At 41.7% G+C, this 24,343-nt stretch overlaps 1 protein-coding gene across 1 annotated transcript in view; it reads left to right on the plus strand.

Annotated features, from left to right (window-relative positions):
* Positions 1 to 582: 582 nt before the first annotated feature.
* REEP5 (receptor accessory protein 5) overlaps positions 583 to 24,343 on the plus strand; it is a 40,999-nt gene continuing 17,238 nt past the window's right edge. Inside the window, exons 1-2 of the mRNA XM_065874319.1 lie at positions 583 to 700; positions 1,376 to 1,469. Of these exons, the coding sequence (XP_065730391.1) occupies positions 583 to 700; positions 1,376 to 1,469 (212 nt within the window). The remainder of the gene's footprint in view (positions 701 to 1,375; positions 1,470 to 24,343) is intronic.

Raw genomic sequence — 24,343 nt, forward strand, 5'->3', positions numbered from 1 at the left:
TTCTTGGAAATGGTGTCCCCAGAGGAGGGTGTGTTAAGTTTCTTCAAGGGTCTTTTCAAAAAGACTCCTATCTGTGAGAAGAACTATGCCGAGTACTGACAACGAAAGGAAAAGTAGGTCTGCAACCAAAGAGTTCTTTCAGGATGGTCGAGCATTTCAATTTCTAGATTTAAAACGTCTCAGCAGGTTTAGCAGAACAGGGTAAGTACATCAAACCAGTCCCGCTACTTTTTAGGTGGGAGCAACAAGGCCGCCTGCCCCCTCCTTTCGAGTACGATTTCCGAAGGGACCTCACAAGACTCACCACCCTCTTTTTACCACGTTAACAGAGGCAGTGGGCGGCCGCCCAGCAGTGGGCAGCGGCTGCTAGCGCCGCCACCGAGGGTGTGGCGCTCACCGCGGACCGCGGGAGGGAGAGGGGGCGGCGCGGCTGGGCGGGGCGAGGAGGGGGGCTGCGGGGCGCGAGCGGAGGGACTCGAGAATCGTCCGCCTCCCGCCCCGCTCGGCGCCGCCCCAGTCACCTCGCTCTGCGGCCACCCGGCACCAGGAGCAGTCCCAGGCGGCGGCGCGACGGTCCCCGCCATGTCTGCAGCCATGAGGCAGAGGTTCGACCAGTTCCTTCACCAGAAGAACTGCATGACTGACATCTTGGCCAAGCTCGAGGCCAAGACCGGCGTGAACCGGAGCTACATGGCCCTCGGTGAGTGTGGGGCTGCGGCCCGCGGGATCCCGCCGCTTGCCCGGCCCGGGAGCGGCTGTCGCATCGCAGCTGGGACCACGGGCTTGGTGACAGACGGGGGTGAGTGGCGTCGTCGGGGATAGAAGTGGCCGCCTGGACAGGCCAGGGACCAGAGACCTCGCCCGGGGCGGCCCTGTGGCGGGGCGCCCGGGACGTGGGGCCGGGGACCGACCGGCGCTGACGTGTCTGTCCTGCGGCCCAGTGTCGTGTGCCTGTGGCCGAGCGCAGAGCTAACGCCGAGTGTTGGGGTCCCTGCTGGAGGGAGCGCGGTCCCCGTGGCGGAGTACCGGGTCCTAGCCAGACCCTCCGCGGAGTTGGGTGCGGGACGGGAGGGGCTGCGGGCAGGCGCCGGAATCCCGGCCTGCCCAGACCATCCGGGAAGGAAGCGGGGCTCCTGCAGCTGGTGCGCAGCGTGGCATGGGGCCCCTTGCGGGAGGGACGGGGGAAGGAAGGGCACAAAGGTGCGGCCTGCCAGTATCCCCAGACCAAAGGCAAAGCCCCGAGAAGGCGCGGGCCCAGCCTCGGTGCGGTTTTTCTCCAATGCCTAGAACGGGCCAAGCTTTGCGGTGTTGGCGGGGGCTGCCCGGCTGGAGCGCCTGTGTGCCACCCGACCCACTTCCCTCCTCGTGTCTGCAGGTGTCATCGGCCTGGTGGCTTTGTACCTGGTGTTCGGTTATGGAGCCTCTCTCCTCTGCAACCTGATAGGATTTGGTTACCCAGCCTACGTCTCGTAAGTGGCTCCCCCTGCAACCGTCCCTTCCTCCCCCCTTCACTCCCCTTCCCCCATCCAGAGCTGTTCTAGTTGCAGTACCATCCCCATTTCCCTGGGAGAGTGGTCAGAGGACCAAAGAGTAGTAACTGACTGCTTAAGGTTACATATTTTAGAGCTTTACCTTGACACCTGATCTCCCGATGACTAGCCGAAATGTATATTTCATCAGGTTAAACTGGCGGAGTGTATACCTTCTAACAGCTGCACAAATGAAAGGCAGAGCAAACTCGACCTTTACTGGTGGGACGATCTCAACGGGTACAGAGAGCCGATTCTTTCTCCCTAATAATTATTTCAGTGTGTATTTCACCTTATATTTATGTACACAGTAAATCCCCATCAATTAGAGCTTCTTTAATTCAGAAGTAATGTTAATTCAGACACTGGGGAGAATTTTGTCTTCTTTGTATTAAAAAGGCTCGCCACTTATTACAGGCAAACGGGAAACACCCTAGTATAAAAACAAAAACAAACCTTATAAAATGCATCCCTAATATATCTCCTTGGTTATATAAATGACCCATTTATATAATTAATCTAAATTGCAAGTGAATCTTATCAGATTACGATCTGACTTTTCTGCTAGCTGAGGCTGTTTTTACTCTACAGTGTGTTTAATTTGAAAATATTCTACAATTTCATTTTTCCATTCATTCAATAGGAATTATGCTTCCCGACAAATAAATTTTGTTGTATTCTACAGTTCTTCGCAAGAAAGCTGGTGGGTTTTACTTCTATTGAATTGGTCTGTACAACTTTACTCAACCACAGGGATTAAAAAAAAAGGAAGAAAATATTTCAGCTGGAAGGCTAAGACACCAATAACACATTATTACGACTGTGTCTATCATAGGCCCGGCTAGAATTTAATATATGACTAGAAAGGGGAAATGTGTTTTAGAAAAAGTTCTGACTTGAAAAATTAAATCGAAATTACATAAGTAGTAATTACTGAATTAGTCTGGTACAGACACTTAGTGGCTCCAGAAAATCTAGCTACATATAGGACACTACTTGCTTTTGAATTTGGAGATCCTCTCCAGCATTATCGTCTAAAGTACCATCCACACTGTTTGTGTATACCAAACAATTCTGAAGACAGACCAGAAAAACTGGTTTGACTTTCAGATCAATGAAAAAGTTATAAGAATAGCAGTTCTCCATAAAATAATAGATGGTGTAGATAGAAAGTTTGTAGGCAACACTGGTTCAAAATGGCTTGCACATCACTGTGTCTGTGATAATGGACAAAATAACCAGGTAGAACATTCCTTTACTTTTCTTCTGTTTGTGTATTCTACTTGTAAGAGTTCTTTTAGTAAGAAAGATTTTGAAGCATTTTTCAAGTTTGTGCTTCAGATCTTATCACATTTAATAACTGCCTAGCTGCTTGAATTGTTTTGAACTAGGGAAGACTATGGATCTTTAAAAATACTGAAGAGCATAAAAAACATTTTTTCCACATCAGTGCTATTTGGTGAGTAATCTTGTGAGAAACATAACCTTGTCTGTTGGCGTGATTAGATGATTGATATGGGCTTTAGAAAAGTAAAAATCTGTTTCTGGGTGGGATGTGTAGATCCATGTATGTGGAAGTGGATGTGACTGAAGGCAGACAGGGCTTGGACATGCTTTTCTTTGACCTAGTGGATTAATTCTAGCAGGAGCCACTTTGTCTGTTTTTAAATTAATTTTTATTGGAGTATAGTTGCTTTACAATGTTGTGTTAGTTTCTGCTGTGCGGCAAACTGAATCAGTTACACGTATACATGTAGCCACTCTTCTTAGGTTTCCTTCCCATTTAGGTCACCCTAGAGCATTGAGTAGAGTTCCCTGTGCTATTCAGTAGGCTCTCATTAGTTATCTGTTTTACACATAGCAGTGTCTGTATGTCAATCCCAGTCTCCCAGTCCACATCCCACCTTGCCCTTCCCCGCTTGGTAACCATAAGTTTGTTCTCTACATGTGACTCTTTCTAGCAGGAGCCATTTTTAAAGTCATTTTAAAAGTAATTTCAAGCAAGTCCATTTCAGTTTTTTATCATTTGTTTGAACTCATTCTTTCATTCATTTTCTACATAGTCAATTGAATATTATTGGCTCTCTTTATTTACAAGAAGCTAAGTGTTCATGTCTATTGCTAGGAATTCTGTGAAATGGTAGAGATGGTCATGTATCTGAGTAGTTCAGGTAAGTGGGCTTTATATATTTTAGAATTTTTTTATTCACCAAGTAGATACACTTTTCTATTTGAGTATTCTGAGGCAAAGTGACATTTGTAGTACACTTTCATAGGAGTTGGAAGAGTATTAAAAATCTAAAAAAGGGATTTAATGATTTAAATAAACATTCAGGAAACAATTTATGAGTATCTCTAGATTAGTATTTATTCATAGGATGCTTCCTTTTGGTACAACCAGCTCTTTTACCTTTAAAATGAATACAAGATCCTATTATCATAAGGGAATTAAGTGAAGGTTGGTCTTTGTGGGTGCTTGGATTTTTCACTAAAACAGTGCTTCTCAGCCTTGGCTGCCCATTGGAATTATCTGAGGAGCCTTAAAAAGTGCTGATGCCTGGGCCCTATCCCCAAAGATTCTGATGTAATTGGTCTGGGGTGCAGCCTGGGTTTTGGAATTTTTAAAGGAGTCTCATGTGCAGCCCATGCTGAGAAGCCCTGCTGTAGAACAGCAGCATAACCTGCGCTTGTTACACTTGAAGAGGGGGTGAAAGGGGCAGAAGAACAGCCTGCTAACCCTGGGAATAGTCCACAGGCCCACCTGGCCTCTGCTTTGTGAAGGAGGTTCAAGGACACATGGGATTGTGTGCACAGTAAAAGCACACAGACCCCCAGTTAGTAAACATTCAGGCAAGCACTGTTAATATTAGTCAAATCAAGTCTGTTCCTTGCTTAACTGATGTAATTGTATAATTGTCAGAAAGAAAGTCCTTGTAAGTGGTACTGTTAGTAGCACCACAATCAGTGTTACTTAAGATGTGATCTGTGACCACTTTAATTGTTCTCCTTGTCTCTTGGATCTCCCCAGCCAGAGTTATTTTTAAAAATACAGGTTCATCTATTTAGCAAACATCAAATGCCAACCATGCACCAGACACTGTGGCAGCACCTCAGATACACCAGGGACTAAGTTGGGCATACTCCCCATCTTTGCATGACTAGTCTACAGGGTAGACTGCAATAAATAGTAAAGTAGTGACAGTGTGATGAGCCCTCCACAGAGCACCCGCAGGGAGCTGTGGTAGAGATTAACAGGAGGGGCCCCCTGTAAGTATTTATCTGAGCTACTATTTGAGTAAAGACTTGAGGGATGAGAAGCTGCCCGCTGAGAGCAGAGTCAGGCAGAGGGAGCAGCGAATGCCAGGCCCTGGGCAGCCAGGCGCTTGGGCTGTTGGAGGACCTGGTGCGTTGGAAGCTCTGAGAGGGAAGAGGGGCGAAGGAGGACCAGAGAGGTGCAAGTGCCATCAGGCACAGCTGGTGGCTGGCACACCAAGTGTGCATTTTATTCCAGGTAGCTGTGGGGAGTTTGCATGTTTTCTGATTGCCTTGGATGGGTTCTAAGTAGGAGGTGACATGTTACAATGTACATTTTAAGGTCATTCTGTCTGCTGTGATTCCTGGAAGCAATTGGTGATCCTGCCAAACTATTGCTAATAGTCCTTCCTTTCTCACCTTTCAGCTTTTGCTCCTGCTGCTTCCTTTCCTTGGGCCACCACAGAGTGGCCCACAGATTGTGCTTAATGGTCAGTGATAGGCTTAGAGGCTGCAGGGTGCAGAAGTAAAATAAGGAAAAGCCCATTTGGCTTCGTAGCTTTTCTCGTGACTCACTACCTGGGGAAATCTGTGGGTGGGGCTCAGGTGCACCTGGCTTCACACCAGGCCTTGTCATGTTGGAGCACTAGACAGCTGGAGGCCTGGCTGGCCCTCGGGGCGGGGCAACCAGCCTTATCAGGTAGCCCCTTCCTACTGGTTACTCTTATTTTCTGCGTATATCATTTCCCTTTGAGAGCAGGGCCATTAATCCTCTACCTCTAAGTTTCCAGACTTTTTGGCCACCCTTTATAGGCAATTTGAAATATAATTCCAGACTTCTCATTATCAAGAGCTGTTGACAGAATGACTTTAATCTCCCTACTTCCTTCTATTTCTGATAAGAGAAGGCAGACTACTGGATAATAATAGGAACCTTTATTATTACAGCTGACCTGCCCCTCCCCCCATTTTTTGCTGAGGTATAATTTCCATGCAACCCTTTTAAAGTGTACAATTCAGCGGTTAGTATGAAGTTTTGCAACCATCACTTTTTTTAAAATAAATTTATTTTAAAAAAAAGATGATGCAGGAAATATAACAGAAGCAGAAGATCTCACCCAACAATTTTTATGTAATGTTAAATATAGCATTACCATTAAAATATCTCCAGGGATTTTTAATCTTTTTTGTATAAATAACTTTTACTGCTCTTAAGTTTATGATCCCCTCTCCCAACTATTATTCTCAGGTCAAAAAAACAATGAAAGTCGTCTAACAAACCCGTAACAGCCACCACGTGTGTCACTTTTATAAGAAAATTACTGAAATTTTGAGAAAAAATAAGGTAAAATAAACTGGAATCTAGAGAATTCATGACACAAAAACTAAACTGTGATCCCTTGTGTTTAAAAATCTTAAAAAATTGTTTTTAGCTCTGGTGGAGTTCCAGATCCACCCCATTTTTCTCTCACACATTATTATGAAGAGAAACTATTCCAAAATAAAAATAATGTCGTGCATACTAAATAGTCTTTAAAATATGTTCCACATAAGAGCTCTTCCAAAGAAAAGCCACAAATTTCCTTTAATATGGAAAGTAAGAGTTCCAGGCAAGTATCTCTTTGTAACGGTAAGTCTCTCTTAACAGTTTTAATATCCAGGTTTTATAAAACTATTGGCAAAAAAAAAAAAAAACTATTGGCTACCATTCAATCTGAAATGTCTAATCCACAAAAAACAAAGCATGAATAGGTATCTTGTTAAGTATCAGCATCTAAGGAATTTATTAAAAATACACATGGGGCTTTCCTGGTGGCGCAGTGGTTAAGAATCTGCCTACCAGTGCAGGGGACACAGGTTCGAGCCTCTGGTCCGGGAAGATCCCACATGCCGTGGAGCAACTAAGCCCGTGCGCCACAACTACTGAAGCCCGTGTGCCTAGAGCCCGTGCTCCGCAACAAGAGAAGCCACCGCAATGAGAAGCCCGTACACTGTAATGAAGAGTAGCCCCTGCTCACCACAACTAGAGGAAGCCTGTGCGCAGCAACAAAGACCAAAAGCAGCCCAAAATAATTTATAAAAAAAAATAATAAAATAAGAATACTCATTATTTCAGGCCTTACGTATTTATACATCTCCCTTGTTTGACTTAAACAGGATAAACATTCAAGTCTAAGAAATATCGTTCCTAACATGGACACCAAAAAGAAGATTCCTATAATAAAATGTTGCCTACTTTTACAGGTTTCACACATTCTCCACAATAAATGAACATTCATTCATATTGCCAATGCAATTTTTGTTCTCTATCCGTTATCATAAATTATAAAACGTATGTCCCATCAGTTTGCAAAAAGTATGATGGAATAGTAGAATTAAAAGATTCCACAGGTTTTTCTTTTTATATTAAAGCCAACTACCCATCTCTTCAGTTTAACTCTTTAACCTCCTTCAAAACCTGTCTAAACTCCTAAACCTAGAACTCTAGTGAGCAAAAGGCTAGAAGCACTTCAGGTGCCAATTAGAAAATACCTGGTCGGGGCTTCCCTGGTGGCACAGAGGTTGAGAGTCCGCCTGCCGATGCAGGGGACACGGGTTCGTGCCCCGGTCCGGGAAGATCCCACATGCTGCGGAGCGGCTGGGCCCGTGAGCCATGGCTGCTGAGCCTGCGCGTCCGGAGCCTGTGCTCCGCAACGGGAGAGGCCACAACAGTGAGAGGCCCGCGTACCACAAAAAAACCCAAACAAACGAACAAAAAGAAAATACCTGGTCATTTGCTCTTATCGTTTACACTATACCAAGAATATGATTTACTAACAATGTACTACATTAAAATGATAAAATTCTGTAATAAAGGCATTGTAACTATCAACTATATCAAAATAATAGAATTTTTCTTGTATCCCAATATTTAGTACATTTGGCCTGTGTAGGAGATCTGGCTGCATCTTTACATAAGACAGCCATGAGAGTATAATCATCATAGAGTGACCAGCGGTTTCTAAGTACCATGACCTCTCCTTGCTCTACCCTCTGAATTTCCCCCCAAAAGAGGGCTCCCTCAGCCTAATGACTGCAACTATCTACCATTCCCATTGTCAAGTCTCATGGGTCAGATAAAGATAAAGTGGCAGGGCATGTAATATTGAAGGAATGACCCAAGATGCCTCTCACCCAGTCTCTCCACAATAATTTTATACTCTTATTTTCCATCTTGTACCTTTATACCCAGCCCTCTGGCGACCCTGCCCCAGTCAACCCACAGGTACAGAAATGAAAGGAAGTTTGAGCTCCCAAGAGAAAAAGTTATTTTGATTTCTGTTGCCACATGATGAAAATCTAGAGGCATTTAACATGAAAATATTGTTATACCTAGCAGACGGGTTCCATATGAATATACTTCAAGTACGTCAGTGTTTAAATAAGCTGCTGTTGACTAGTATGGAAATCTAAGAATTTATAACATTAAAACCTCAAATACATTTCCTTATAGAGAAACAATCAGACTAGTGTACATTTATAATACAGTCAATTTATAGCTGAGAAATGCCTTTACTAAGATACGTAAACCTTATTCAAGTGCATTTATAATACTCAAAAGTATATAAAAAAAAATCACAGGACAGTCTTACTAACATCCCCCCCATTGCCTCAAAAATTTTATGATTCAACTTAAACATATTCAAGAAAAAAACCAGTCAGGTCCATTAAAAAAAAAAAGACAAACCTTTACATATAAAAATTAGTACCTGATCCATCTGTTCCTGAACCAGATCTGACAGACGCATCTGTGAAGGAAATGGATTCAGAATCAGAGTCGCTAGCCTCACTTCAGGTGTCATAAACATTTCCCTCTTCCTTCTAGTCTCTCTCATCCTGTTCATATTCATCTTCCTCCTCCTCCTCCTCCTCTCCATCGTCATCCACCTCTTCATCTTCCTCTGCATCTTCTTCTAATTCTTCATCTTCTTCCACATCTTCCACCCCTTCCTCCTCATTCTCAGTGTTGTTGCCTTACTCATCAGAAGAACCAATGCTGCCAGTCTCATGGTCAGAGCCATATTCTTCAGAGTTCACTTCCTCCTTAGAAGACTGGCTGCATCTGCTTGCACGTCTGTGCACTTCAAGCCCAGTTCTCTCAGAGCCATCTGGCGTAAGGGATTTGACCCTCCTTTCAGGATTCCTTTTCCGCTGACATGTTTTTTCAGGTTGACTGTTACAAGGTTCTCTGGAGGCACTGCTTGACAAATGAATTTTCCGATCAGCTTCTAGATGATTGTTTCAGATCTTTGATATTCCTCATTTTTATACTCTGTGACTGACTCCTTTTGTATTAACCATTATTATTTTTATTATTATTATTATTTTTTTTACGGTACGCGGGCCTCTCACTGTTGTGGCCTCTCCCGTTGCGGAGCACAGGCTCCGGACGCGCAGGCTCAGCGGCCATGGCTCACGGGTCCAGCCGCTCCGCGGCATGTGGGATCTTCCCGGACCAGGGCACGAACCCGTGTCCCCTGCATCAGCAGTCGGACTCTCAACCACTGTGCCACCAGGGAAGCCCTGTACTAACCATTCTTTTGTTATTGCTAACTGATGAGCTCAGTGACTTAGAAATCAATTGTCTTGAATGAACAGAAGGCTATTGTCGCTTTGTGTCAGTAGATTCAATTTGGTCACTTTTTCTTTGTGAACTCTTTTTTCTCATTTTTATCTTGTTCACTCTGTGGATTTTGGAGTTCATTATCCTGTTCTGGTACTTCAGTCAAAATATCATCTAGAACATTAAGTTCTCCAACTGCTAGTGTTGGAAGGGCTCCTGCAGAGGTGGGGGGTGGCTGTGGCTCACCACGGGGACAAGGACACTGGCAGCAGAAATTCTGGGAGGTACTTCTTGGTGTGGGCCCTCCTGGAGTCTCCATTACTGCTTTCTAATTCCAAAACATGTTCATCACCCCAAAGGAAACCCTGTACCCATTAGCAGTCATTCTCCATTTCTTCTACACCCCAGTCCTCAGAAACCACCAATCTACTTTCTGTCTCTATGGATTTGCCTGTTCCGGACATTTCATACAAATGGAATCATATAACACGTGGATTTTGGTTTCTGGGGTGGCCCTGCTTGGAATGGCACAAAAGCCATTCTGAGAGACCTCTCGGGGTCTCTCACAAAATCAGAGCCCGAGACCGAAGGTAACTGCCTCCCAGTGGTCCCAGAATGTGGAGGCTGCTCCTGTCCCTGCTTCTTTATTCAAGTGTAGTTATGACAGAAGTCTGATGACTTTGTTTTCTATTTTTATCTTTGCCCTGTAGAGAAGGGAAAGGAGGAGGGTTGTCTTTTTGTCCAACTCAGCCATCTTTTTGTTTAAAATTCTATTAAAACGTCTATTACTTTTCCTCTCATTTATTTTGTATGTTTCTTAAGGATCAGGTGGCCACCTTCCTGGGACTATCAGAGGTGGGCCTTAGAGATCAAACATGTAGTATGATCACTTTTCAAAAGATTGAGGGACAGAGAGGTTAGAAGATTTTCTAAGGTCACACAGAGGCTAGACTTGTAACTGAGGGCTCCAGACCTACACAGAAATGTGAAAGCACATTTAGGCATATTTTAGTACCAAGCTTGAAAAGATTAAATACGCTTAGAGTCCAGAATTTTAATGTCTGTATTTAATGTTTGGCAACACTTTTCAAATCTGATACCTACTTTAATGATGTGTCATTTTATCTTCTGTGTGTCCTCACCAGCCCATTTTAGCCTTTTGCTATCAGTACAAAGAGTGTTACTGCTTTTAGGTCTTTTTTTTTTTTTTTTTTTTGCTTTGCTTTTAGGTCTTTGCACGGCTGCTGAACACCGGTGCAGCCCTTAATTTAATAAATACTTAAATATCTCTGTTTAAGTGCTTTATAAATATACCTTATTTAATCCTCATAACAACCCTATGATATAGGTATTATGATTATCCCCATTTTACAGGTGAGGAAACAGAGAAAGAAGTAACTTGATTAAGGTCTCATAACAGTAGACGGTGACACTGATATTTAAACCTAGGGAGTTTGGCCCCAAAGCCCATGTTTTTAACTTTTCGTTATATCGCTTCCCATATGGCTCTTCAAGTGTCCCACAGATACATGCCATAACCTTATATAGAGATGAAAATTAACTATTGATGTAACTTTTTCTTTTATCAGTTTGACACTGTCAATACAAATACATGACCTTCATGCAGTGTAGTTCTCAAATAAGGTACTACCATCCCAAATCATATATCTGCACACATAGTCATTTGCAGTGTTTTGTGAACATGAGTTAGAATATATTACTAACAAGTTCTTTCTCTTGTTGGCTGTGGTACAGCATTGATTTACAACAGCAGCAATATAGCTCATCATGTGCAGAGACCTGCTTTTTTTTTAAGCAGTGCATGCCCATCTGAAGATGACACACTGCATTGTATCTCCTGAGGAAATGCAGCCTTGTCTTTAGGTCTTTGTCAGGAGGCAACGAATCTCAAGGGGGAGATGTTTGGGGATGGTCCCTATGAGGTCAGATCAGAAAAGGGGATCGTGAGGGAGAATATTTGAAGGAGACAGTCAAAATAACTACAAGAGTTGTAAGACAGTCTACCACAAGTAAAAGCTACAACATCTTAGCAAATGATGCACAACAGATAACATGAGGGAATATAGGTTAAAAAGGGTTGAAATCTACTTCTTTACAGTTTGCAATGACGGATTCCTGAACAGGTTCACTACCCAGAGGAGAATTTGGGAAAGTCGCCATGGTTCTGACTGATGGTTCTGAACCACTTTCTGTTTCTCAAGAGCAAGTCATCTGAAGCAGAGCTAGGCTCCCCTAATGTTGCTGGAGGATGTGTATTTGTGGTTGTCTTCATGGACTCATTAGTAAGGGGTGTGTTTGTTTTCTTGTGTTTTTTAAAGACCTTGTAATTATCTTTTTTTTTTTTCTCCTTTTTACTCATGAGCATTTGGGAGCAGATATATTTTCTACTAAGTTGCTAATGTTCCTATTACACCAGCTTTTCTCTCTGCAACTGTGTGTTCTTTGTTACTAGCGCTTTAGGGCAGAGCAGCTCATGCCCACACTTTCCTTCTCTGGGTGGTGTGAAGCACATGCACATATTCTGGCCTACTGGGCACTTGGACCAAAAATACAACTGGCATTCTTTAAATGCCTTAAGCAACAGTGTAGTTGTAAACATTTAAACATTTACCTTTGTCAGCTTTTTGCTGGTTGTGTTTTCACTAAGTATTATGGCTAGCATTACCGAACTATTTTAAAAGGAAGGAGTTGTGGAGAAAACTTAAATGTAGATAATTAAAGCCAGCATTTTGGTTATGTTTTTGTTTTTTTCCCTTTGCCTGTGAGAAAAGAAAGTTTTGAGGAGCAAATAAGATTTAAACAGTTTATTCATGATCTAGTTTCTGGGCTCTAAAGCAGTTGTGGAGGGCGATCTCATTCCTAAGACTTTGTTCTGGAGTGTTCCCTATGAACTTTAATGAACTTTTTTTTGTTCTCTTTACGGAGGCCCTGGAGATGGGTCTATTTGTCCTTCTGAGCTGCCTCCCTCCGCCACCACCAACCCCCCACCGTCCTAGAGCTCTCTTTTTTAGTACTTTGAATGAGAACTCTGTTTTTCAACTTAATATCCTCAGATAGTATTTAAAACAAATATAAATATTTATGGGCCATTTTAAGATATTTAGTGCCTATCAATAATATTACCAAGTAATTAATTTTTTGAATAAATGATTATAGCAGAAGTTTAAAAACAATTTCAAAAATTGCTAATGAAATTACTTTTGTAGCAGTTGAAATATAAGCAGGGGGTGCAGAAACCTATCCTGATTTCATTCTAACACTCCCTGATTCCTGGGAGTGGAAGAATCAGGGAGTGGAGCTATCATGCGTCCCTCTCACATGGCTACTATATATATCCTGCAGCTTCTGGTAGTTTGGCCAGGTGATCTAGTAAAGGGATCACTTACACGTCAGAGGTAACTCTGGACTGCTGTCTACATCTTGATGCGGCCCTCTTTTGTCTGGGAAAGGTCAGTTTAGGTTGTTCTTATGCAGGTTGTGAGGGTGCTTGAGCATAAGTTAAATTTTCCGATGCCAGACCTGACATAGATATTATATATACAGAGCCATCAATTTTATTGACAGAGGGTTGTCCCAGTAGGATTTGCATCTGCTGTTTTTTTGTTTGTTTGTTTATTGAAGTATAGTTGATTTACAAAGTTGTGTTGGTGATTGCAATGTGGTGTACAGCAAAGTGATTCAGTTTTACATGTATATTCTTTTCCATTATGGTTTATTACAAGATATTGAGTATAGTTCCCTGTGCTATGCAGTAGGACCTTGTTGTTTGCATCTGCTATTTTATTGCTTCAGGCATTCATCTTTTTTAACTGTCTGTTGAATAGTCTAAATGCATTCTGTTTTGAGTTATAAAATGTTAGCTAGGAGAGGTCTTAGAGATCAGGCTGCTGGGGCTATAGCTATCTTTAACAGATTTGGAAACCGAGGAGACAAAATGAAGTTTTATGACTCAGGTCACAAGTCTGTTGAGGCAAAGCCAGGCGTAGGTGTAGGGGTGCCTGACTCCCCTGGCCTGCCCACTGCCAACATTCCTCATGCTTTATATTCGACTGTGACTGAAGCTTCCATTTTGCATTAAAAAACAAAATAGTGAACAGTTGACAAATAAGATCAGTATAATTAAACACCAAAATATTTGACCAGTAAATGACTGCTTTTGGTTTTTTTGTAATTTAATCTCCGTTAGAGATGTTTTACAGACTCATCTTAAAATGCATTTGCTTGTGAATTTACCTTATATTATGCATTTCATTAAGTCAGTCATCTTATACTATAGGAGAACACTATATTAAAAATGAAAGGAGCATAGTATATTTTTTCATTGTTCTTGTATAGTCATCTTATAATTTCTACATATTTAAGAAGCATATTTGCTGCTAGTGATTGTATCTTTTTTGGGGTGGGGAGGAGGATTGGGCATGATATAAACAGTAAATAAGCAAATTGGTTTTATTGTATGTTTATTTTTTTCCCTTTGTTTGTTTGATCTCTTGCTCTGTTGGTTCTCTCTCTTGCTTTGAAAGCACACCTACTCTGCAGTGAAAAACAAGTGTACTTTTCTGAGTGCCCATAGTTTCTGACCTTTTTTCCATGAAGAAGAAAAGTCTTTTCCTTACTGGCATGGAAATAAAATACTGTTCATGTCATAAAATGTGTGATTTTTTTTCCTTCTAATTTGACACACTGTATGTGTCAAATAATATTTGCAATGGCAGACTGCTAAACAGAGGTAATAGGAAATAGGAAAATTATTTTGAGCTATTAGGAATTCCTGCTTCCCATTCTCTGATAAACACATCCAAAAGCAGTCCTACATATAGTGGGCACTGTGGATGGTCACACTGTGTGTCTGCTGTATCAGAAAGGATTATAAACATTATGGTCTGTATTCTTCATATTCATGCTTCAAAGACTCTACCTTGAACTCTGGAATATTTGTTATTAAACATAACTTACCACGTTAGAAATAAAACAAAGCAAATGGACCAGAAGTAGATTCCTTTCTGTTCTTTACCAACAGCACATCTCAAAGCTTTTTATTGTTATAAGTTTTTTTCATGAACTGCTTTTTTTGATGTCCTGTCTGGTAATATAATCAACTCATTAAAATTAAAATCCTATTGATGACTACAACTGGTTTCAGTAGTAAAGCCAGTGGTCTGAAGACATATAATATTACTTAATTTTATATCATTTGGCTAGTATGAACTGTAGTGGCTAAGTTACATATGAACCATGTACAGTACAGGTAGTGTGTACCTAAGTTTCTTTGGTGTGAGTGATCAGAAAACATATGTACCTGGACCTGATAATTACTAGTTGAATTAACCCCTGGGGAAATAGATCAACTTTTATAATACTCAATTTTCTCAAATGTAAAAGGAAGGGATAAGTTAAACTCCAGCACAGGATCAAGATTTTAGTAAGTGCTTAATTAAGTGTGGCTACTTTTGATTAACATACAAAGAGGAAAACTGACAGTCATAGTCATGGTTGTCTAACTCCATGTCATTGAACTTTAAATGATTAAGGAAGAACCTCCCAAGTAGTATTTTCTTTCACTTATTTTTTTCACTTACTCTTTTTCTGTTCCTTATTTTACTTTCTCCTGTACTTAGATCAGCAGCTTAAGACTTCGTTATTCTAAGGCACAATAAAGTACCATAAAGTTTTCTTCTTCCAAGTTATAAATACGGCTAGTGGTTTTCTTCTCTTTTGGTATAGTGGTATACATGTTCCTAAGCCCTGGGCATGGTTTAACGAACAATTTTTAAATATGAAACCTATTTTTTACTTGTTTTGTTTCCATTGAGACTTCCAGTTTCCCATAACTCCTTCAATGGACCCCTCCCCACACACACGTGTGCTGCTTACTTAAGAATGGAATGATCTTTTGACTGTTTTTGACTTTATGTCCTTGAGCATCACTGTTTCGGCCCCAGAGCTTCAGTACAGTGTCGGTGCATGGTCAATGCGCGGCGTATGCTTGCATCCTAAAGAGTCTGTCACTGACAGTTGCGGTGGATTACCCAGACAGGGCCTCTCTGGCCATTTCACTTCACCCCCCACCACTAAGAATTGAGTGGAGAAAAGTAGAGCCAGTTAGGGTTTTGGTTTGTACTGACGGTAAACAATCTTACTTATTTTTTTCATTTCCTTTTTATCTTAAGAAAAATTTTAACAAAGAAGATTAAGCCAGACAGTCTTATTCCCTGTTAGAAGCTACCTTTAAAGTAGACCATTTGGAATACAGGACATAGGAATAAATAATTGCAAAACTTCTCAATGAGCTTTTTGTGTTTGTCATCTATCTTATGCTTCTCCTTCATTGTAGACATACATTATATAATACTAAATATAATATACACACAGTTTATCCTTCATACTATTGTAGGAAATTGACATTTTTCAACTTAATGACATGAATGAAGGTTTTGAAATACCCATTAACCAGGAATAACCTTTGAGTCTGAAAAAGTTAATATAGTGTTAAAAATGCTTAATTTATAACTACATCGAAGTAAGAGAATGCAACATCCATCCAATGATAAATATAACTAAAGTTGTCATTGATGGAAGAAGAAGATCTCAGTAACAGATATCTATGACATATCTCAAAGGCTTAGAAAACATGGCTTTCCTCCACATATCTGCTTTTCCTATTTGCTAGTTTTAATTTCTTAATGATATAATGATAGAATATTTATAATAGTAAATGTTAGGTGAAAGTTGGGTAGCAGGGCTTCCCTGGTGGCGCAGTGGTTGAGAGTCTGCCTGCTGATGGAGGGGACACGGGTTCGTGCCCCGGTCCAGGAAGATCCCACATGCCGCAGAGCGGCTGGGCCCGTGAGCCATGGCCGCTGAGCCTGCGTATCTGGAGCCTGTGCTCCGCCACGGGAGAGGCCACAACAGTGAGAGGCCCACATACCGCAAAAAAAAAAAAAAAAAAAAAGTTGGGTAGCATATTATTTGACATATTATTGTTTATATTTGTTAATTGCTTATACCTCTGAAAGCTATTTACATGTTACACGTAATAAACATGGACTTTGTCCTAAAAAGACAAGAATTAGAAACAAATATAAATAGGTTGTACAATTCATATATAGAAAAGCATTTTTATCTATTTTGCTTACTAATAGCACGAATCTGAATTAAGAGGATGTGTGTAAAGGTGAATGTTTCCCTGATGGATGTGTTGTGTCTGAAATAATTCTAAAAATAGTATGGAGGGTTATCTCTTTCCTGCCCTCCTATGTGAGCATTAACTGTAAACAATGATATATTTAATCAATAGATAAAACCTCAGTAAGGGAAGCAGAGCTGTTTCTGACAGTTACCTAGATATCCAACGTAAATTTGGTTTAGAAAGCTTTTGGTGGGGCCACTCACCTTTTATATCAGGGTTCAGTCAGCTGCTTCCATCAACAGTGGCCTGAACCACTGAGTTATCTAGCATAATAAGAAGTCTGGAGGTTGATATTCCAGGGCTGGGACAGCAGAGGTTCAGGCTTTTTTTCTGGTGACCTTGGAGTGCTGGCTTTCCCGCCCATGCCCATAGCTCCAAGGTATCACAAGACTGTTGCCTCCATTAATGATTTTTGAACTAGTTCATCTCTAAAATACCTTCCTTTTGCCTCACAAAATTGTTTAAACCCCCTGGACTGTCCTTAGTTTACATGATTTCGTTCTAATAAAGTACTCAGGGGATTTGCAGTTTAGTGGTGCCTGTAGGTCAAAGCATATTTAGGTTCTCTGAATGATGACTCTTAATTTGGGAGGGAGAGAATGCTGGTAGCCCAGGACCATATCTGCTCAAACTTTGGTTTCTTCACACATGTTTAACGCTATCCTTTGGCCATTTTAAGTTCGTGATCTTACGTTTAGAAAAAGCAGCAAAGAAAGAAATAGATGAGCCAACAAGGTAGGGTCAGCCAGTACCCAGTCACTGGCGCTGGGTGGTCTGGACAAGGGCTGGCCAGTGGTTACCTCCCTATCAGTACCAATCCGATACCAGCATCAAGACTTTTGGCCAGTCCTCCCCTGTAGCATGGGCCTGAAAACTGTTTTCAGCAGCGTCCAAATTTGTTGCCATTGACCTGCAAATAGGATTTTTGGATTTCAGCTAACCATTTACTCTCTGTAGCATTTGGGATTTGGAGAGTGAGGTACAATTCATGAGTAATTCCCTAATCATCCTTTAGCCTTATTAACAATGCTGTTAATCCTTTACCCGTTCTACTTAGCCAGAAGGACTGGAGTGTTCTTATTGCTCTTTTCTTTTTAATCTCTTGCCTCTCTATGATAATAATAAACTATCACCACCATACTATAGTTACTACCTCATAAGGTAGTATTTCTGAGTGCTTACCCTGTTTAAGTGCTTAACATGTATCAACTAAGTTAATCTTCACAGCAACACAATGAGGTTTATCATCTCTACTTGACAGATGCACACTGAGGCCCAGAATAACTTGCCCACGGTCACGTATTGGGTTGGCCAAAAGGTTCATTCGGTTGATGAATACGTTGTTCAATAAAGTTCTTGGGGAAAATGAAAAATGTGTCTACTTAAAACCAAATGACCTTTTCGGCCAACCAATACCTAGTAAGTGGTAGAACCAGGATACAAAGCTGCAAGCCAAGAATGGTGAAATGATGTAAAGCCAGGTGAGCATTGGGAAGAAATGAAGGGAAAAGCCTGGCTCTTTCATAGTTCAGTGTAATTAATAATTTTTTGATAGTTTGCTTTGTTTAAGGAGGAAATCAGAATGAGTCAATTGCATGTGATGGGCCGTGTGACTTTCTTTTCTCCCTCTGTGTCTTTCTGTGTATATTGAAGCCCTTTTAATGCCCTAAAACACAATAGATTGTGTCTGATCATTGTTAGAGAGGTTTGTTTGTTAGAAAATCACAAGCTGTTTCCTCAAGAGAGAAATTGAATAAAAGTGTCTGATGTTCACTTTAGTGTGGTTTTTTTTTGTTTTTTTTTTAAAGAAGATGTTGGGGGTAGGAGTTTATTTATTTATTTATTTATTTATTTATTTATTTATTTATTTATTTATTTATTTATTTTTGCTATGTTGCGTCTTCATTTCTGTGCGAGGGCTTTCTCTAGTTGTGGCAAGCGGGGGCCACTCTTCATCGCAGTGCGTGGGCCTCTCACTGTCGAGGCCTCTCTTGTTGCAGAGCACAGGCTCCAGATGCACAGGCTCAGGAGTTGTGGCTCACGGGACTAGTTGCTCCGCCGCATGTGGGATCCTCCCATACCGGGGCTTGAACCCATGTCCCCTGCATTAGCAGGCAGATTCTCAACCACTGCACCACCAGGGAAGCCCAGTGTTTGTTTTTAACAAAGCCCTAAAGAGAGACCTAGTCTCATAGGAGAAAGTAGTTGTATAAAGTCTGGTGCCCTGGTCTTCCCTGGTGGCGCAGTGGTTGGGAGTCTGCCTGCCGATGCAGGGGACGCGGGCTCATGCCCCAGTTCGGGAGGATCCCACGTGCCGAGGAGCGGCTGGGCCCGTGGGCCATGGCTGCTGGGCCTGCGCGTCCGGAGCCTGTGCTCCGTGGCGGCAGAGGCTGCGGCGGTGAGAGGCCCACGTACCACATAAAAAAAAAAAGTCTGGTGCCCTGTGGTTTTTTTTCCTTCCAAACAAATATTTTTCCTCACTTTCATTATTAAAAGTAGTACATGCTATATATGTATAACTGATTCACTTTGCTGTACACCTGAAACAAACACAACATTGTAAATCAACTATACTTCAATTTAAAAAAAATAGTACATGCTAGCAGACTCACAGAGAATAAACTAGTGGCTACCAGTGGGGACAGGGACGGGGGGGTGGGGCAATATAGGGGTAGGGGATTAAGAAGTACAAACTGTTAGGTATAAAATAAGCTATAAGAATATATTGTACAACACAAGGAATATAGCCAATATTTTATAATAACTATTAATGGCATATAACCTTTAAAAATTGTGAATCTCTGTACTGTACACTTGTAACTTATATAATATTGTACACTGGCTGTACCTCAATTAAAAAAAATAGCACATACTCATTGTAAATATCTTAAAAAAGTAAAATTCTGCAATCCCAATACTCAGGATTAACTGTATACAACTTGAAATATATATTTCTGAATACCATTCTTGGTCTGTAAACACATGCAAATATATATCTTTCTTTTTTCTTTTAAACACAAAATTAGTAATCTCTTTTGACACAAAACTATATCTTGGACATCTTTTCCTGTTACTATCCTTTTCAAAGGCTTCAGAATATTTCATTGTATGGATATACCTAAATTTATTTAAACAGTCCATTCTGCCCTTAAAAAAATGTGTAAACACATGCTTCTATAATCGTTTTTTTCTATAATCTTTTAGTTTGAGTTGAAATTCATTTTAATATCACTCTTTCTTCTTTGAACTTCATTTTTTGTGTCTATAAAATGTGGAATTTGAACTAGTTCTTTAAGATATCTTCCAGCTCAACATTCTACAATTTCTAATTCACTCAGTGAATTTTTAGAACTGCTAGCTGCTCCCATAATATTGCCAACCATCTTCTTCACCCTAGGCCCATCTCCTGCTCACCCAGGCCTTGCTTCCTTTTGCCACCTGCTTGAGGGAGGTGAAGCTCTGCCTCTAGAACATGGCAGGTGGCTCAGGAGAGAATAAGGAGCCACAGCTCTGGGCTTAGGTGGCCAGGCTTTGGGCCAGTGGTGATAATGTGGCAGTAACAGTGGGCAGAGACCAGTGTAAGACCATGGTGCCCGTCTTTTGTGAATGTGTCCTTCCCAAACCCCTGGGAGTAGTTCTGAGCCCAATATCACTGCTGACACCTGCCATTTGAAGACGAGGTGGCACTAGAGAGATAGTGGCCCAGGACTTTGGAGAGAGTGGTGGAATTGCTGTCAGCTGCTGTTGGGACAGTTCCAGAGCTCCTCTAGGATTGAGCTTTTCTTCTCTCTTGGCTTCTCATTCATTGCTGGAAAGGGGTAGCCTCCTCTCTGGCTGTAGCTGATGGGACCCAAATCAGTCATTTTGATTTTCTGTCCTAGAAATGACATGACGAAGTGGTACTGAAACTGGAACTTGGAGCTAGTGATTCTGAAACTTGGCTGTGTGTTAGGATCGCCTGCATATGTTTCTAAAAGCACATACCTGTGCTGTACATGGTAGAGTTTGAGTCACTAGATCCGAAGAAGGACCTGGGCATGTATAGTTTTGAAAAGTTCCCAAGGTGGATGTGGATCATCATCTAAGTTTGAGAAGCAATGGACTAGCACCGGTGCCCAACCTTTTTGGCACCAGGGACTGGTTTCGTGGAAGACAGTTTTTCCATGGACGGGGCGGGGGATGGTTCGAGCGGTAATGCGAGCGACAGGGAGTGATGGGGAGCGAAAGATGAAGCTTCAGTCGCTCGCCTGCTGCTCCCCTCCTACTGTGTGGTCCGGTTCCTAACAGGCCACGGACTGGTACCCAGTCCACGGCCCGGGGGTTGGGGCACCAACTCAGAATACCATCCTGTTCACTTTTTTTAAAAAAAATAATTAATTTGTTTATTTACTTTTGGCTGCATTGGGTCTTCATTGCTGTGTGTGGGCTTCCTCTAGTTGCAGCGAGTGGGGGCTACTCTTCCTTGCGGTGCACAGGCTTCTCATTGCAGTGGCTTCTCTTGTTGCAGAGCACGGGCTCTAGGCGCTCAGGCTTCAGTAGTTGTGGCTCACGGGCTCTAGAGTGCAGCCTCAGTAGTTGTAGCGCACGGGCTTAGTTGCTTCACGGCATGTGGGCTCTTCCCAGAGCAGGGCTCGAACCCATATCCCCTGCATTGGCAGGTGGATTCTTAACCACTGAGCCACCAGGGAAGTCCCATCCTCTTCACTTCTAATGATTCCCCCCACCTCAAGGAAGCAGGATGGAGGGTGGAATGGTCCTTCAGGAATCTGGATGTTGAGACTATGACCTTTTCTCCTGTTTGCTCTGTGCCCAAGTTAACCTTTCTAAGCCTTGATTTTCTCCAATAGAGAACTCTGGTCCCTTCCAAAAGTAAGCTTATGAACTCCTTTTGTATTTATATTTATGCAATAAATATTTAGTAGCTGCCCACTGAGCACCAGACACTTTGCTAAGTGCTGTGCAGTCGGGTAGTGAGTGGTTCTCTCAATTAGGAAAACAGCTTGGGATAGAGAAACAGACACAGGCTTTGTTGGAGTTAGTCTTGGGTGTAAACCCAGTCTCTGCTGTTGCAGCTGGGTGCCCTGTCCACGTTATTTTTCTTCCCTAAGCCTCAGTTTCTTCCTCTCAAAAATGAGAATAACATTACCTATTCCATAGGGCTATTCTGAAGGTTATATTAAATAATTATTAGGTTCCTACCCTTCCCATTCTTTAGCTTTGCCACTTTGGCTAAAGACCAAAAACTACACATGACCTAAGGATAGAGACTGCATCTTAGGATTTCTTGAATCCCCTGTGTTGCCTGAAAAGTTGATACATCCTCATTCTGATACGCGAGTTGAAATACCATTTAGCATAGGTACATGGCAGTAGAGCACATTGTCAAAGAATCACCCATGTGCAGAGAGCCAAATTCGAAGGCTTCTCCACACCAACAAGCAATTCTCAGATGCCAGCAGAGTCCGAGAGTTCAACTCAGTTCTGTCACGTTCTACCCGGAGATAGAATCAAATTCCACAGGTAAAGGCCTTAGTCCAACAAGACTGCCTTCCACTTCCTACACCAGTAACAAGCCCGGGTTGTTAACCTGTGCTTCTGACCAACTGGCTATAAATCAGAGGTCCCGACGTCCCCCTCTTCAGGTTCAATTAGAATGGCTCACAGAACTCAGGAAAACCATTTACTCACTAGATTACCAATATATTATAAAAGGAAACAAATCGATAGCCAGATGAAGAGATACATAGGCGAGGTCCCAAACAAAGGAACTTTTGTCCTCATGGAGTTTGGGGTCCAGCATGAATGGCACAAGGAAGCATGGTGGTTCCCCAACATGGAAGCTCTCTGAAAAGGGACAAAAAGCTGTCCTTTGGGGTTTTATGGAGGCTTTATTACATAGTCATGACTGACTAAATCATTGGCCGTTGGTGATCGATTTAACCTCCAGCCCCTTACCCTCCCCAGAGGTCAGCGATGGGACTGAAAGTTCCAGCCCTCTAATCACATAGTTGGCTCCAGGGACATCCAGCTCCCCTCCTTATGTGCTTTATAAAAGTCACCTCATTAACATAGCAAAAGACACCTTTACCCCTCTCAACACTTCAGAAATTGCAAGGGTTTGGGGAGCTGTGCAGGAACCTGGATGAAGACCAAATATATAGGAGAACTATATTTTGGTCTTTGGAATGACCAAATATATATTTTGCTTATAAATCACAATTTTGCATACACTCATTTGGACAAGACAGTATATACGTAAATAGCGTTCAGGAAATCCTGGTATTAAACGCTTTTCTTCTCTTACCTCTTTGAGTCTTAGGTTCCTCAACTGTACACTGAGTGGGTTAGACTATCTTCTATGTTCTTTCTTGTTCTGACTAGCTTATGATGTTATGACATGTAGACACATTTTAAAAAATGAACATTGTGGTATTTTTAATTAAAACAGTAATTAACTGCTTCAATAATAGAAGTTCTATTTAAAAATTCTCTTTACCTTAATGAGACTCTGATCTTTTCCTGTCTTTTTTCCCAGGCCTTGCTTTTCTACAAAGTTGTGTTCAATATGTGTGCTCAATTTTGAGTTCTTCCTACTTTTCAGTGTTACTATAGAGTGTTCCAAGTGTATCAGCATGGAAACTTTTGAATTCATATTGTTGATAAGTTAGGGAGCTTATTCCTTAAGAGACTGAACTTGAACTGTTAGAGTAGTTTTTCTGTTTTTGAATCTGTGGATCTTGACTAACATCTTAAAAATAATGACGTAACGGGGCTTCCCTGGTGGCGCAGTGGTGAGAATCTGCATGCTAATGCAGGGGACACAGGTTCGAGCCCTGGTCTGGGAGGATCCCATATGCCGCGGAGCAACTAGGCCCGTGAGCCACAACTACTGAGCCTGCACGTCTGGAGCCTGTGCTCCGCAACAAGAGAGGCTGCGATAGTGAGAGGCCCGCGCACCGCAATGAAGAGTGGCCCCCGCTTGCCACAACTAGAGAAAGCCCTCGCACAGAAACGAAGACACAACACAGCCAAAAATAAATAAATAAAAAATAAATAAAAATAATAATAATGACATAACAGTTTTCCAAGGCAATATTAAAGCAAAAAAACCCAAATGGGACCTAATCAAACTTATAAGCTTTTGCACAACAAAGGAAACCATCAACAAAATGAAAAGATAGACTAAAGAATGGGAGAAAATATTTGCAGACAATACGACTGACAAGGGATTAATTTCCCAAATATACAAACAGCTCATACAACTCAATAACAAAAAAACAAACAACCCAATTAAAAATGGGCAGAACCTTATATAGACATTTCTCCAAAGAAGACATACAGATGGCCACTAGTCACATGAAAAGATACTCAACATTATTAATTATTAGAGAAACGCAGATCAAAATTACAATGAGGTACCATCTCATACCAGTCAGGATGGCCATCATTAAAAAGTCCACAAATAACAAATGCTGGAGAGGGTGTGGAGAAAAGGGAACCCTCCTACACTGTTGGTGGGAGTGTAAATTGTGCAGCCACTATGGAAAACAGTGTGGAGATTTCTCAAAAAACTAAAAATAGAGTTGCCATATGATCCAGCCATCCCACTCTTGGGCATATATCCAGATAAAACTATAATTGGAAAAGATACGCATATCCCAGTGTTCATAGCAGCACTATTCACAATAGCCAAAGCATGGAAGCAACTTAAATATCCATCAACAGATGAATGGATAAAGAAGATGTGGT

This window comes from Phocoena phocoena, chromosome 3 (genome assembly GCF_963924675.1).
Source record: "Phocoena phocoena chromosome 3, mPhoPho1.1, whole genome shotgun sequence".
NCBI classification, from domain to species: Eukaryota; Metazoa; Chordata; class Mammalia; order Artiodactyla; family Phocoenidae; genus Phocoena; species Phocoena phocoena.